The sequence below is a fragment of the Asterias rubens genome, chromosome 17 (genome assembly GCF_902459465.1).
Source record: "Asterias rubens chromosome 17, eAstRub1.3, whole genome shotgun sequence".
NCBI classification, from domain to species: domain Eukaryota; kingdom Metazoa; phylum Echinodermata; class Asteroidea; order Forcipulatida; family Asteriidae; genus Asterias; species Asterias rubens.
This window is the reverse complement of record NC_047078.1, coordinates 6895678-6910528: the sequence shown is the minus strand read 5'-3', so window position 1 is coordinate 6910528 and position 14851 is coordinate 6895678. Positions and strand designations below refer to the sequence as shown.

Genomic DNA, 14851 nt, shown 5'->3' with positions numbered 1-14851 from the left:
AAATTAGTTACCTGTTTCGTTTAGCTCATGCCCTTTGTCTGTCTTGCACGTTTTCTAAAAAAAAAATTGGAGTGAAACTTATATTAAAACATGATTCATAAACGTGACTACTTTGGGTAAAACACAAATACTGATATTTATTTCAGATGCACATTTTTTACAGATTTAGAATTTGAGGTCTCGAAATCAACCATCTAAATGCACACAACTTCGTGTGACAATGGTGTTTTTCCTTTCATTATGAGCTCAAATTTTCACAGGATTGTTATTTTATGCATATGTTGAGATACACCTAGTGAGAAGACTGGTCTTTGACAATTACCAATAGTATCCACTGTCTTTAAGAGGGATCCCATGAATAAAAACAATGATAACTATGGAATGGTTGAATTGACTGAAGGGGATTTCATAATTTTAATTAATGGTTTCAATTAAAAGAAATCATTTCTTTATCACAGGTGACAAAATGAAAACAGATCGCTGATATAAAAACATTCAAGTAAAAAAAAAAAATAAAATAAAAAATTGTTCATGACACAGACCTCTTTGGGCATTTAAAGTGTTTTGATCCCTTTTTGGTCTTTGGCCATGACATGAATCCCTACCACCCGTGAATGAAGATGTATACAATTTACAATTTGTAGAAGTTTCAGCCTCATTAGTCGTCAAATAAAACCAAAAAAGGAGTTCAGCAGAGTCGCGTAAATAATCGTGACATTGTATTAGTCATTTCTCAAAAACTATATTACCTATAAACAAGAAATATTATATGGCAAACTTTGTACCGCCATCTTCAAACCGTGTAGGTTTAATGTTAATCCGTGGATATTGTGTTTGGTGTCCTACACAAGGTATACCCAAACCCTTTAAAGGCATTGGACACTATTGGTAATTACTCAAATTAATTCTTAGCATAAAACCTAACTTGGTAACAAGTATGGGGAGCTGTCGATAGTATAAAACAATGCACCAAAAAAACGGCTCCCTCTGAAGTAACGTAGTTTTCACAAAAGAATCAATTTTCCACGAATTTGATTTTGAGACCTCAGATTTAGAATTTGAGGTCTCGAAATCAAGCCTCTGAAAGCACACAACTTCAGACGACAAGGGTGTTTTTTCTTTCATTATTATCTCGCAACTTCGACGACCGATTGATCTCAACTTTTCTCAGGTTTGTTATTTTATGCATATGTTGAGATACACTAAGTGAGAAGACTGGTCTTTGACAATTACCAATAGTGTCCAGTTTCTTTAAAAGTGGCAATCAATATGAACAAAACAAATAATTAATGTCAAAACATTACCATTCCTTGATTCAGATTATCCTGATTATCAGACGGTGGTATTTCATTCTCCTCTAATTGTTCACTCGAATTGATGGCGACATCCGCATCTTAAAAATAAAATATGAAAAAGTGAAGCATTTTCATCTTGATTTGGGTGTTATTTACTTTCACATTCTTGGGCAAAGCTTTATCTTAAATTTTTGAAATTTAAATACGGTATAATTCAGGTCCTTCAAACTTCACACCGAGGGGACATTTCCTTCTTTATTAATAAAGTAAAGCAACATAGTTACCTCTTTCTTTTAGCTCATGTCCTCTGTCTGTCTCGCAGGTTTTCTGTAAAAAACATTCGAGTGAAATTTATATTACAACGTGAATCATAAAAGTGATTACTTCAAATGGGTAAAAAACAAATATATATTTTTTTCGAGGCACATGTTTATAGCGACCGGCTTATTTATTGTTTACAAAATAATCGAAGCATATTGCAGATCAGAATATTCATGACATAAAATGGACAAGCCAACGTTTTATACACCTCACACATCGATCCTTGTCATTTTATAGTTTCCATATAATTCCTAATTTGTTTCAATAATAAAAATGGCAAAACAAAATTAGAATTCCATAATTTATTTCGACAATAAGATAAGGTCATACAGGTCGATTTTTGGCAATCTTGGAGTGAACTTCGAGTAGAATGTGTTTGGTTGTTCGGGCAGACACCAATCAGATTGCACAGGAGGATGACGTAACTATCTTACTGCTGAAGAGTTTCAGGAAGCGTTTCAGGAAGCCATTTTTTTTACCGTCGCTGAACTTTTCAATCAACGAAATTATTGATTTTAGTATAAATTGTGTGATCGTTTGAATTTTGAAAGTTGGGTTGGGTTGAGATACATTTTTTATGCTCATTTAATGCTCTAATTTTTGAAGGGAATTTGTTTAGAAAATCATGCACAAATCTGAAATATGCAAATTTGTAAGTCAACAGACACACAAGACCTGAAGGTCCCTTCAAGGTGTGGGCTACAATCGACTATGTTCCCAGGGGCCGTTGCCACCTACTCCAGGGGCTGAAACAGGGTTACCCCCTTTAAAGTCCATACAGGTGTAGGCTTGTGTATCATCCACCAGAAGCCTGGCTGATAGAGCAGACTGCACTACCCCGCAACTTTTACGAAGCAACCATTTTTATAAGTGTCTTGCTTTAAGACACAAGTGTCACGACCCACACTCTGCTGATCAGAAACACCAGATCTTGAGTCCGGGGCTCGTAACCGCTAGACCACGACACCCAGTACTAAACATACTCAATCATCTCACCTTTTGGTTAGCACAAGAGCTCGTAGGTCGCTGAAAGTTTCAACAAAAATTGTAATTTAAAAAAAACAATCAACTTCACTTATTATATGAAATAATTGAAGATAAAACATTTGCTGATACACAATAGTAAATGTTACAAAAGGACCGTTAAAGGTCTTAACTGAAAGTTGTGTTGTGTTGAGATATGCAAATGCCATGCTAAAAGTTGAGGAGGACATTAATAGTTAGCCAACTCAAGTAGGCCATTATAGTTTGTCTTTATAGGGAAGGAAGGAAAAAAATTGCTTCTCCTTTTTCCTACATGTTAATGACACATTGTTATCTAATGGGAGACTTTGGAACGCTAGGTGGCAGCAGACTTACCAGGTACATTTCCATTGTTTACGTAGTTCTGAACATGCGCACATTACATAGAACGATGGATTTTACCTGGTAAGTCTGCTGCCACCAAGCGTCCCAAAAGTCCCCTATTAACTGGTCCTATAGTTTTCATTTCAATGAGCAATATTATCACACTTTGCATTGATTGATGTTGACATGAAATATGAAAAATAAATCTGAAATGAATGGTACCCGATGACAATAATATGAAATGAACTCACCATGGTGTGGAACTTCACAGCATGGGCGGAGTTTGAACGAGCCTGTTTGGAAGTGAGAAGTAAATAATTTAAGTTTGTTTTATTATTATTATTTTTTTCTTTCTTTTCTTCCATTACAAAATTGATTTGGCTTTAGGGACAATGTGTCACGGGGTTCGTTAATGGGACGATTTCGCGTGCGTGTACGTTTGTTTCGTGCTCCATCACTGAGAATGTGAAACTAAATATAAAAGGACGATGATCTAGCTTTGCTCAAGTTTTAAACTCAAATATTTTGGTTTTAATTTGAGTTCTTGGCACTCCATTCCTTTTTAGTAAGGGTATTTTGGATGTTGAAATAATCCTGTAGAGTCTTTGGTAACCTACACCAATACCTGTTAGACTAAGGAACATAACAGTATTTGTTTTTATCGCAACTATTGCCCTTTTCGAAACGACTGGATTTGGTTTTAGATTCTTCTCAGGCTAGCTTGGCCCCGCGGTTGTTTTGACAAAATTGCGCGTGCTTTGCGTAATACGCGCCCAGGGTTACAGACGAGAGAACGGAGTCTCAAGCCGAATCCAAAGCCGAAGCCCTGGTTTCGAAAAGAACCTATATTTCAAACCGCTTACCTTGTGATTGGCATCAGTAGTTCTTGGATTTTGCTGTAAATCAAAACAGGCTATCCACATTACTTGTTTTACTAAAATTATAAAAATACTAAATAATACTAACTAGTCGAAGCAAAAGTTGATGCACCAATAGTCAATGTTATACCTATACAAAACGACCGGTAAAAGTCTGAGCTGAAAATTGGGTTGGAATAATAAAATTGATAATAATACATATTTATAGGCCATAGTTTTATTTATTAAAAAATGACATTAAACACAACAAAAGTGAAAAAAAAAACTCACGTTTCTCCCAGAATATGTATGACAAAATGAGCGATTTCAAGATAATAATTATGAAGAATATAACAAAATCATACTAAAAGGCAGATTGAGTTAACAATTGTTTTATTATCTGTTTTACTTTCAAGTTTGTCAAGCTTGGAGTGTACATGTACATGTACGTAGGGGATGCCCAACACATGAAAATATAAACTTACCATGGTTCCGTACTTCACCATAGGGGCGGAGTTTGAACGAGCCTGTTTTCAAAATGAGAAGTAACAACATTTAAATCTTCATTTTGTGTTTGATAATTATTGCATCAAGATATAGCTCTATAAAGGCATGCAATGTGCCACGGAGATCATTTTGGACGATGTTACTTAAGTGCATGAATTTTTTTATCATAGGTTTTTTGTAACCATTTACTTATATAAACGATCACATAATTTAGCATACAAGATTGCTATGAACACTGTATGTTTAGTATTTTAAGGAAACACAATGTATACATCAGCACACAACAGGTTGCAATACACGACTGACTGATTTTCAATTTTAGTTCATTGTTGAGGGCAGGGCTACACCGTATAGCCCGATTTCTGTGACCTCTAGCCCCTTGATATTTGGGGAGTAGGCCTAAATGCATTTACATGTAAGCAAAACAGAATCTGTAGGTTTGCCATGACTTTTGATAGATAGTAGGCCTACAGGGTGTGATTTGGTGTGTTTGTATCGCCTACCCTCCGAGCAAATTTAATAAAAGGGACATTAGGTCCTCACTGGTCGGTTCTTTGTTTTCAAGTGTCCTCACTATAGTCATTTGTGTACAAACCAATGGGGACTGCTTCAAAACCAATGGGGATTGCTTGAAAACCAACGGGGATTGCTTCAAAACCAATGGGGATTGCTTCAAAACCAATGGGGATTGCTTCAAAACCAATGGGGATTGCTTCAGAACCAACGGGGATTGCTTCAAAACCAACGGGGATTGCTTCAGAACCAACGGGGATTGCTTCAGAACCAACGGGGATTGCTTCAGAACCAATGGGGATTGCTTCAAAACCAATGGGGATTGCTTCAGAACCAATGGGGATTGCTTCAGAACCAATGGGGATTGCTTCAAAACCAATGGGGATTGCTTCAAAACCAATGGGGATTGCTTCAAAACCGATGGGGATTGCTTCAAAACCGATGGGGATTGCTTCAGAACCAATGGGGGATTGCTTCAAAACCAATGGGGATTGCTTCAAAACCAATGGGGATTGCTTCAAAACCAATGGGGGTTGCTTCAAAACCAATGGGGATTGCTTCAAAACCAATGGGGATTGCTTCAAAACCAATGGGGATTGCTTCAAAACCAATGGGGATTGCTTCAAAACCAATGGGGATTGCTTCAAAACCAATGGGGATTGCTTCAAAACCAATGGGGATTGCTTCAAAACCAATGGGGATTGCTTCAGAACCAATGGGGGATTGCTTCAAAACCAATGGGGGATTGCTTCAAAACCAATGGGGATTGCTTCAAAACCAATGGGGATTGCTTCAAAACCAATGGGGATTGCTTCAAAACCAATGGGGATTGCTTCAAAACCAATGGGGATTGCTTCAAAACCAATGGGGATTGCTTCAAAACCGATGGGGATTGCTTCAAAACCGATGGGGATTGCTTCAAAACCAATGGGGGATTGCTTCAAAACCAATGGGGATTGCTTCAAAACCAATGGGGATTGCTTCAAAACCAATGGGGATTGCTTCAAAACCGATGGGGATTGCTTCAGTACTGGAACAACAGAAAGTACAACAGAAAGGTTTCCTCTAATAGGAGTATATACCTGTGTGTGTTGTTTGTATATTTGTTTGTTGGTTGGGGTGTTTTGGTTTGTTGGTTGGGGTGTTTTGGTTTGTTGGTTGGGGTGTTTTGGTTTGTTGGTTGGGGTGTTTTGGTTTGTTGGTTGGGGTGTTTTGGTTTGTTGGTTGGGGTGTTTTGGTTTGTTTTGGGGTGTTTTGGTTTGTTTTGGTTTGTTTTGGTTTGTTTTGGGGTTGGTTTGTTTTGGTTTGTTTTGGGGTTGGTTTGTTTTGGTTTGTTTTGGGGTTTGTCTGTCTGTCTGTCTGTCTGTCTGTCTGTCTGTCTGTCTGTCTGTCTGTCTGTCTGTCAGTCTGTCTGTCTGTTTGTTTGTTTGTTTGTTTGTTTGTTAGTTTGTTTGTTTGTTTGTTTGCTGGGGTATTTTTAGTTGCTGGTTTTGAGGAGTAGTCATGTAGGCCTACGTTCACTTCTATCCTCTATAATTTGTAATCAATACCCTGAACCAACTGGTGCGACACATTCTTAGCAAATCAAAATGTTTTGTCACTGGCCTTTGCGTGTTCATATCGTGCCTAACGTGTCGACTGATGGCTTCTGAATAAACAGCAGTTATTTGAAGGAATATATAGTACATCGGCTGCTCCAATTAGGACGCTAGCAGCTCCATGCTGGACAGAGGCTAGTAACAGTCCGTGAAACTAATGATAAGTAATAACTTGTTAACCGAGTACATGATGTCAATCAACTATTACGACATGGAACAGCAGTATGTTCGACATTATAGTAGCAGATCACTCAAGCATCACACAGCCTGTGAGGTCAATAACAGAACGTGTGTGGAGGTGGCAAAATGATGTCAAGTATACATAACCATACCTCTATAATAACATATTTTGGATTAAAGTGTTTTTTTTTTTAACACACCTGACCCAAACCATTGGCCTTGGAGATTGGAAAATTACCATTATGTGTGGTTTAAATATGTTTCTCGGGTAGGTGGGATGAGACGGGTGCTCAATATATACATGTATGTATATATATATTTGTAATACTAATAGCAAGTTTTTAATCATTTATCATGTAACGGCAGTGGACACTATTGGTAACTACTCAAAATATTTATTAGCAATAAACCTCACTTGTTAAGGAGTAATGGGGAGAGGTTGATAGTATAAAACATTGTGAGAAACGGCTCCCTCTGAAGTGGAGTAGTTTTCGAGAAAGAAGTAAGTCACACGAATTTGATTTCGACACCTCAAATTTAGAGGGTGTTTTTTCCTTTCATTATTATCTCTTAACTTTGATGACCGATTGAGCTCAAATTTGTACAGGTTTGTTATTTTATGCCTATGTTGAGATACATCAAGTGAGAAGACTGGTCTTTGACAATTACCAATAGTGTCCAGTGTCTTTAAGGCAGTGGACACAATTGGTAATTACTCAAAATAAATATTAGCATAAAACCTTACTTGGTAACGAGTAATTGGGAGGTGTTGATGTTATAAAACATTGAAAACATTGTGAGAAACGGCTCCCTCTGAAGTAACGTAGTTTTCGAGAAATAAGTAATTTTCCACGAATTTGATTTCGAGACCTCAGAATTAAATTTTGAGGTCTCGAAGTCAAACATCTGAACGCACACAACTTCGTGTGACAAGGGTGTTTTTTCTTTCATTATTATCTCGCAACTTCGACGACCGATTGAGCTCAAATTTTTACAGGTTTGTTATTTTATGCATTTGTTGGGATACACCAAGTGAGAAGACTGGTCTTTGGCAATTACCTATAGTGTCCAATGTCTTTAATTTGTTGAAGATTATAATTTGTTAAAGATGATTAATATGAAACGCACTGGAAAATTAACTTCACCTTTTTTTTGTCCGCCATTGTTCACTTTGTCTTGTTTTCAGATCTGTTTAAATAAAAAACAAAATAAAGACACTTAATCACAAATAAGTGCGTGGTATGGGCTGATGGGAGGGTCACCTGACCAGGGGGCCACGGGTAGACCTATTCATGAGTGGCGTGAATGGTTATTTTGCTGAGGGGCCGGGTTGTACTATATGCCAGGGGCGGGTGGGTCACTTACTATTGAACCCATGTATTTAAGGAAAATAACATTATATATATAAAGTAAAATAAAATAAAAAAAACGAAACAAGAAAGAAGAAAAAAAAATGATCCCGACCATCTGGTCTGGCAGTATATCTTAAACAATGTTCTGACTGTTACATGATTCCCCCCTCTCTTGTTTTAATGTTCAAAAACTTTCACATTTGTATACCACTACTCAAAGCGTTGAGGGCATTGACATAGTGGATTGGGTAGTTTGCACGAGGAAAAAGAAAAAGAATAGAATAATCATACACAATTATAGTGCTGCATGTTTAAAACCCAGCATGATATTAAAGGTCAATTTTTTATTACTCAGTCCTGTTTAAATATATATTCCCTATCTAAAGGTTCACTCTGGACACCTTTGTCTGATAGTTGAGTTTTTTTTTTAAGAAAAAAATGCTCGTTCCCAAGTCAGTTTTTAAGTTAATATACATTTTGAGTAATTACCAAGCGTGTACCTTCCCTTTAACCCAAATAAGTAACAGTGACTTTTAGATCTCCAAATGCTATTTGCTCAACTTGTTTAGGCCTACATGACACGGAAATTCTTGTTCTTGACTATTGGTACACATAATTTTATAAATAAGTATCTTTTTCAGATCAGAGCCCCTGCTAACAACATTCTTTCTTTGCACAAAACACAAACAAAAAGAAGGCAATATTTTACCCGGTGTGGTTAATACAGAAGTTATGTTTCTTTAGTTTGTTAAAGGCAGTGGACACTATTGGTAATTACTCAAAATAATTATTATCATAAAACCTTTCTTGATAACGAGTAATGGGGAGAGGTTGATAGTATAAAACATTGTGAGAAACAGCTCCCTCTGAAGTGAGTAGTTTTCGAAAAAAAGTTATTCTCAACGAATTTGATTTCGAGACCTCAGATTTAGTTTGAGGTCTCGAAATCAAGCATCTGAAAGCACACAACTTCGTGTGGACATGGTGCGACAAGGGTGTTTTTTTACTTTCATTAGTATCTCGCAACTTCGACGACCGAGTGAGCTCAAATTTCACAGGTTTGTTATGTCTTTGACCATTACCAATAGTGTCTAGTGTCTTTAAGCATGGACGAACATAATTTGTTAAAAAAAAATAATAATATGCAAAATATCAAACAAAATTCCAATATGCCTAAAAGCCTCAAACACACATCAAATGTTTGATACATCATTTTTTACATTCCCAATTTCATTGAAAACTGCTTATAATTTTGTGTTAACAGTTAATATCCAAATTGTAACATTTCTTGTTTTAAATCAACCCAAATCCCTGGAACGGTTCATCATTTTCTATTTCATTCATTTGTTTATTTTGTATCAACAAATTGTTCAAGCGGTTAGAAGATCAAATGGGAACAACTCTTGCTCCTGGTGAGCTATAAACTATGAATTCAATACATGCATAAAGATCACCCGAACAATCTACTCCGCCGTATAGTAAAATACATGAATAAACTAAAACAAACAAACATAAATAAACTAAAACAAAACTAAAAACAAACTCTACCTGTCAAGTAGATTCACACGTGGTGCTACCGCAAGCCAAATATATATTGATACCTCACCATGCAATGCCTCAAATCCTATATAGTGTTTTGACCCTCCCGCAGTACATAGGCCTAAAGCTATAAGCCTACACATGGTAACCAACTTCCGCATAGTAAAACAAGAATTCAAATCAAACACTTCGATCTTACCGGTCAAAAGCTTCGTGTACAAACTTTGCAGACCGACCTATCGATGAGCAACCTTCCGACGTAAGCTTTCCTGTTTGTTTCTATAGGTTTGGTATCCCGTAGTTTCTCCTTGTGGTTGCCCCTGCCTCCTTGTTCAGTCGGTGGTTCCACTGGTTGGTACCGTCCGGTGGAAAGTCCCACTTTTAGCGTGACGTCACTGGGACTTTCCCGTTCTTACCCTGCTCTTTGTTATGCGTCCGTTTTGTGTAGGGACTGCCAAGGCCAAGTTGTTGAATAACTTTGTATCGTCATCACGGGTCTGTCAACAACAGCGTTCGGACTAGACGTGTGGACAAGTCGTTAAAATCTGTCGCGGATAGCGTTCCAACTCCATACTCTTCCGAATCTCCCGCGATTTTCTCACGAGACTGCTGCGAGACTACTGCTCTTTTTGCTCGAGAGCAGTGATCTCGCGAGAGCATTATTCGATCACGGAAACCTGAATCATTATACGACACCGCAACCGACTATCTCGCTGCGGCATACAATATTGACGACTTGCTCACAAGTCTACGTTGTGTGACACATTGTGTTATTCTGTTGGACAAGCATTGCACTGGTGGTAGAGTTTTTTAAAGCATATACAAAATTGCTAAGCACAACAAAATTATGCGTGCCTGAGGCTGAATAAGGCTACCAGCTAAAATCCCGTTTTACATGTACACAATATTTTAAGGAATATTTTTTGCTGAAAAGCATGTCTCTTTCGGAAATTGGGCCCTGGGTTTATTATGGTCCAATCAAAGAATTATGCGGAGCAACTATTAGCTAAGCAATACAAAAACAGAGGGTACCAGTCGCAGGCAGATTGAATAATATGTAGGTCTACCGTCTATCTTGATGTTTAACTACTTTCCAAATTGTGCGAATTCAACAGCGTTAAAACACTTGGTTGCTATTTTAAGAGAACTGAATAATTTCTTAAGAAATCACTTATACAGTCGCTGTGGTCCAGTAATAAGGTTTATGTGTGGTTCTTTGCAAGGAACAAGACATAAATCACATTTTGTTCCGAGTATGATCTACATTCGACGCCGCATAAAAAAAGGTTGCCGAATTAAGAGACGCATTCAGCACGCACCGTCAAAAAAGAACTGAGCATCAACAATGTTCATATTTAAAAAATAAAATACAAAATAGGGGCCTACTTATTTTTTATTTGTAGGAACAGATCACAGATTTCCTTAAATTTACACGGTGTAATAATGTTGATAGTTGAAACCATTCCTTGCAATATCTGTCTGAAATGTCACTATTTGATGAGAAATAAATAAGCTTCGCGGTTGTAGTTTATCGCTCAGTGAGCGTTTTGGTCGTTTTTATTTTGACATCGATGCAATGCAAAATTTGTAATTATTGTTTCACTATTCTCTCGTAACCCAAATGGCCGATCGATTTCAAACTTCTACAGGTTTGTCAGTTTATGTGGTGGATTACATTTAGTGCTTACACTGCCAGCAACTGTTTTGTTAGCAAAAACAAATTATGTAATGTTTCTTAAAGCATGACTGCATTTGAAATGAGCAAATGTGGATAATAGCCCAAACACACAGAGAGTAAGTTTTAGTTTCATTTTTTACAGCGTCATTTTGGTGTTTGTCAACGAAGTGTTTATTATCAAAAGTTTTACAACATTTTGCACAACAAATTTGTGGGAGAGGTACGAATGTTGACGAAAAATTTGCTTAAAAATACTCAATAAGTTCATGTAAAACGTGGTGAAAACTGCAGCAATTTACATCTAAATGAATGACCGTTAGTATACCAAGATCCAAAGGCCCTTTTCCTAATCATGGGAACCCCTACACCTCAGAACACTCACTACTTCGGACTGATGATACCCAAGCCTACATCTGTATGGACCGTAAAAGGGGTAACCCTGTTTCAGCCCTAGGAGTAGGTGGCAACGGCCTCTGGAAAAAAAATAGCTGTAGCCCACACCTTCAAGTGGCTTTCATCAAGCCTTGTGTGTCTGGCGACGTGCATTAAAAAACAAAAAAAACAAAAAAAATGTTTTGTTATTAAAAAAACACCATATTAATCAAAGCGGAAGCTCACCTGTTTCCAGTAATTGAGTGGATGTCATTGTCTTCTAGTGGTGCTGATTAGTGTGATGATCTGGATGGAAGCTTAGACTGTAATCTGCACAATCATTTATTCTCCCTTTCTATTTCAGCATGACTCTAGCCCTGGCAGCCTTGACTTTCGTGTTATACTACAGTAAAATTTGAACTACGAAGCTTTGAAGATTTTCCGCCCCAGAAAACAACCCTAATATAGTTAGCACTCTGTATCTGTGTACAGCACAGTTGAAGAGTCCAATATAGGGCCAAGCATGACTCCATCTTTTTAACCTGGACCAGTCGCAAGGACCTCACTACGTTACATCATTTCCATTTGGTGCTCGATAAGTGACCCATTCCTTTGTGTATTCATTGTGTACTTGAATTCTCAGGAATTTCTTAGAAGATTTTAGTTGGGCGGGGGGGGGGGGGGGGTGATTTCATTTTCACTTGCCTTATCGTGACGAAGGACAATAAAAAGGGAAAATGAAAGGAGTCCGTGGGGGAATTCTAAAGACCTGGGTGCTTAATCCACAAGGAATTTTGTGTACAAAGTCTATGGGAAGATCTATAGTACAGGGACAATGGAAAGAACAAAAGATGTCTCCACAGAGATGCAAACAAGGGAATGTTGTACTTCTAACTGTGTTAGAAAGTACAACTATAGGAACAAAGAATACGACGGGGGGGGGGGTGATGGAACATTTTGTTGAGAGAGAGGGAGGGAGAGAGAGAGGGAGGGAGAGAGAGAGAGGGAGAGAGAGAGAGAGGGAGGGGGAGGGGGAGGGGAAAAGTCTGCCACATATCGGCAGTTATTAAAGACACTGGACACTATTGGTAATTGTCAAAGACCAGTCTTCTTACTTGGTGTATCTCATCATATGCATAAAATAACAAACCTGTGAAAAGTTGAGCTTGATTGGTCGTCGGAGTTGGGAGATAGCTATAGAAGAAAAAAAAAACACCCTTGTCACACGAAGTTGTGTGCTTTCAGATGCTTGATTTCGAGACCTCAAATTCTAAACTTGAGGTCTTGAAATCAAAATCGTGGAAAATTACTTCTTTCTCGAAAACTACGTCACTTCAGCGGGAGCTGTTTCTCACAATGTTTTATACTATCAACCTCTCCCCATTACTCGTTACCAAGTAAGGTTTTATGCTGATAATTATTTTGAGTAGTTACCAATAGTGTCCACTGCCTTTAAACGGGCATATAGAATCATTACTGTGCTCTTGTTACTGAAACTCTTGCTAAATATAACGAGGCTGGCAGGATTATATCAGGCAGCCCCTTCAAAACTAAGCTTAAGGACCCCTAAAATCAAGACTAATAGTGCATGACTGTTCGCAGAGGAGTACACGACGACAAGGTGATATCAAGTGCGACTTTTAAAGGCAGTGGACACTATTGGTAATTACTCAAAATAATAATTGGCATAAAACCTTGGTGACGAGTAATGGGGAGAGGTTGACGGTAAAACACATTGTGAGTAACGGCTTCCTCTGAAGTGCCGTAGTTTTCGAGAAAGAAGAAATTTTCCACGAATTTGATTTCGAGACCTTAGATTTAGAACTTGAGGTATTGAAATCAACCATCTAAACGCACACAACTTCGTGTGACAAGGGTTGTTTTTCTTCCATTATTATCTCTCAACTTCGATGACCGATTGAGCTCAAATTTTCTCAGGTTTGTTATTTTATGCATACGTTGAGATACACCAACTGTGAAGGCTAGTCTTTGACAATTACCAATATGTCCACTGCCTTTAAGAGCGTCGATTTGCTACTGAAAAGTAGGGGGACGGGCGAGCAATTCTTGCCAAATACATCTATACATCTGCACCCCATACCAACACTTTTATATTTAATTTATATGTAACAGGGAGTATAGGGAGCCCTCACCTAGAGGTTAAAAGGTGGGTGTTCACTGGCCAATCCTGTGCGTCGCGCGTACAAATCTGTGCGTTTCGATTGCTTCGTCCCCGTTTTGATGCATTCGACTCGAGATGCCTAAGGAAGATCTTGGGTATTAAGTGGAGTGACTTCGTCCGCAACGAGGTCAGAGAACGATCACAACAGTGTCCAATACAATCTGTGGGCGGCGCATGAACTGGCTGGGCCATGTTTCGCGGCTTCCCCCTTCGAGACTCGCCAATCAAGTCCTGTGGTGGAACCTGCGGGGAAGGAGGAGGAGAGGCCGACCTAAAATGAACTGGCACCAGACCATCCAGCGGGACCTTCATAGGGTCAATAGAGGCTGGAGCGACGTCAGGTCACTGACTGCTGACCGATCGGCCTGGAGAGCGTTGACTGCCTCATGCGTCGGACGACGCAGGAGCCCCTAAGTCCAAGTAAGTAAGTCACCGTTTTACCTCGAAGTTAGGGTACATAGTTTTCGCTTTTTATAAACATCTGTGAGACTTCTAAAGGGTTTTGTTTGTTAAGCTTTAAGCACAAACAACTCGACATTTATCCAGAATCTGGACTTAAAGCCATTGGACACTTTCTGAACAGAACAAAAATTAAAAGTTCACAGATTTATAAATAACTTACAGGGTTTACAGAAGGTAGTGGTGAAAGACTTCCCTTGAAATATTATTCCTTGAGATGCTTTACTTTTTGAGAAAATATTAAAACAATTATCAATTCTCGTTGTCGAGAATTGCGGATTTATTTTAAACATGTCATGACACGGCGAAACGTGCAGAAACAAGGGTGGGTTTTCCCGTTATTTTCTCCCGACTCCAATGGCCGATTGAAGCTAAATTTTCACAGGGTTGTTATTTCATATAATTTTTATAAGTTGTGATAAACGAAGTGTAGGCCTTTGGACAATACTGCTAAACGATGTAGTGCGATTGCTTTAATAACATTTTGAAATTTGTTCATGTATACGTGTACAATTAGTATATCTTATTCATATCAACAGTTACTGTTTGACCTCAGTGAGGGAACTGTTTGACCTCAGTGAGGGAACCGTTTGACCTCAGTGAGGGAACCGTTTGACCTCAGTGAGGGAACTGTTTGACCTCAGTGAGGGA

The 14851-nt window shown here is 38.3% G+C and overlaps 1 protein-coding gene across 4 annotated transcripts in view; it reads right to left on the bottom strand.

Annotated features, from left to right (window-relative positions):
• Positions 1 to 14851, bottom strand: part of LOC117301541 — a 47612-nt gene that overhangs the window by 8669 nt on the left and 24092 nt on the right. For 2 of the 4 annotated variants that reach the window (XM_033785568.1, XM_033785570.1), the window contains exons 1-9: positions 9709 to 9870; positions 7764 to 7806; positions 4306 to 4347; positions 3827 to 3859; positions 3215 to 3256; positions 2613 to 2642; positions 1580 to 1622; positions 1305 to 1393; positions 12 to 54 (exon numbers count right to left, since the gene is read on the bottom strand). In XM_033785568.1, coding sequence (XP_033641459.1) covers positions 12 to 54; positions 1305 to 1393; positions 1580 to 1622; positions 2613 to 2642; positions 3215 to 3256; positions 3827 to 3859; positions 4306 to 4347; positions 7764 to 7781 — 340 coding nt within the window. In that variant the 5' untranslated portion in view covers positions 7782 to 7806; positions 9709 to 9870. Of the gene's footprint in view, positions 1 to 11; positions 55 to 1304; positions 1394 to 1579; positions 1623 to 2612; positions 2643 to 3214; positions 3257 to 3826; positions 3860 to 4305; positions 4348 to 7763; positions 7807 to 9708; positions 9871 to 11805; positions 12102 to 14851 lie in introns of those variants that run through there. The other 2 variants (XM_033785569.1, XM_033785571.1) reach the window with 2 other exon arrangements.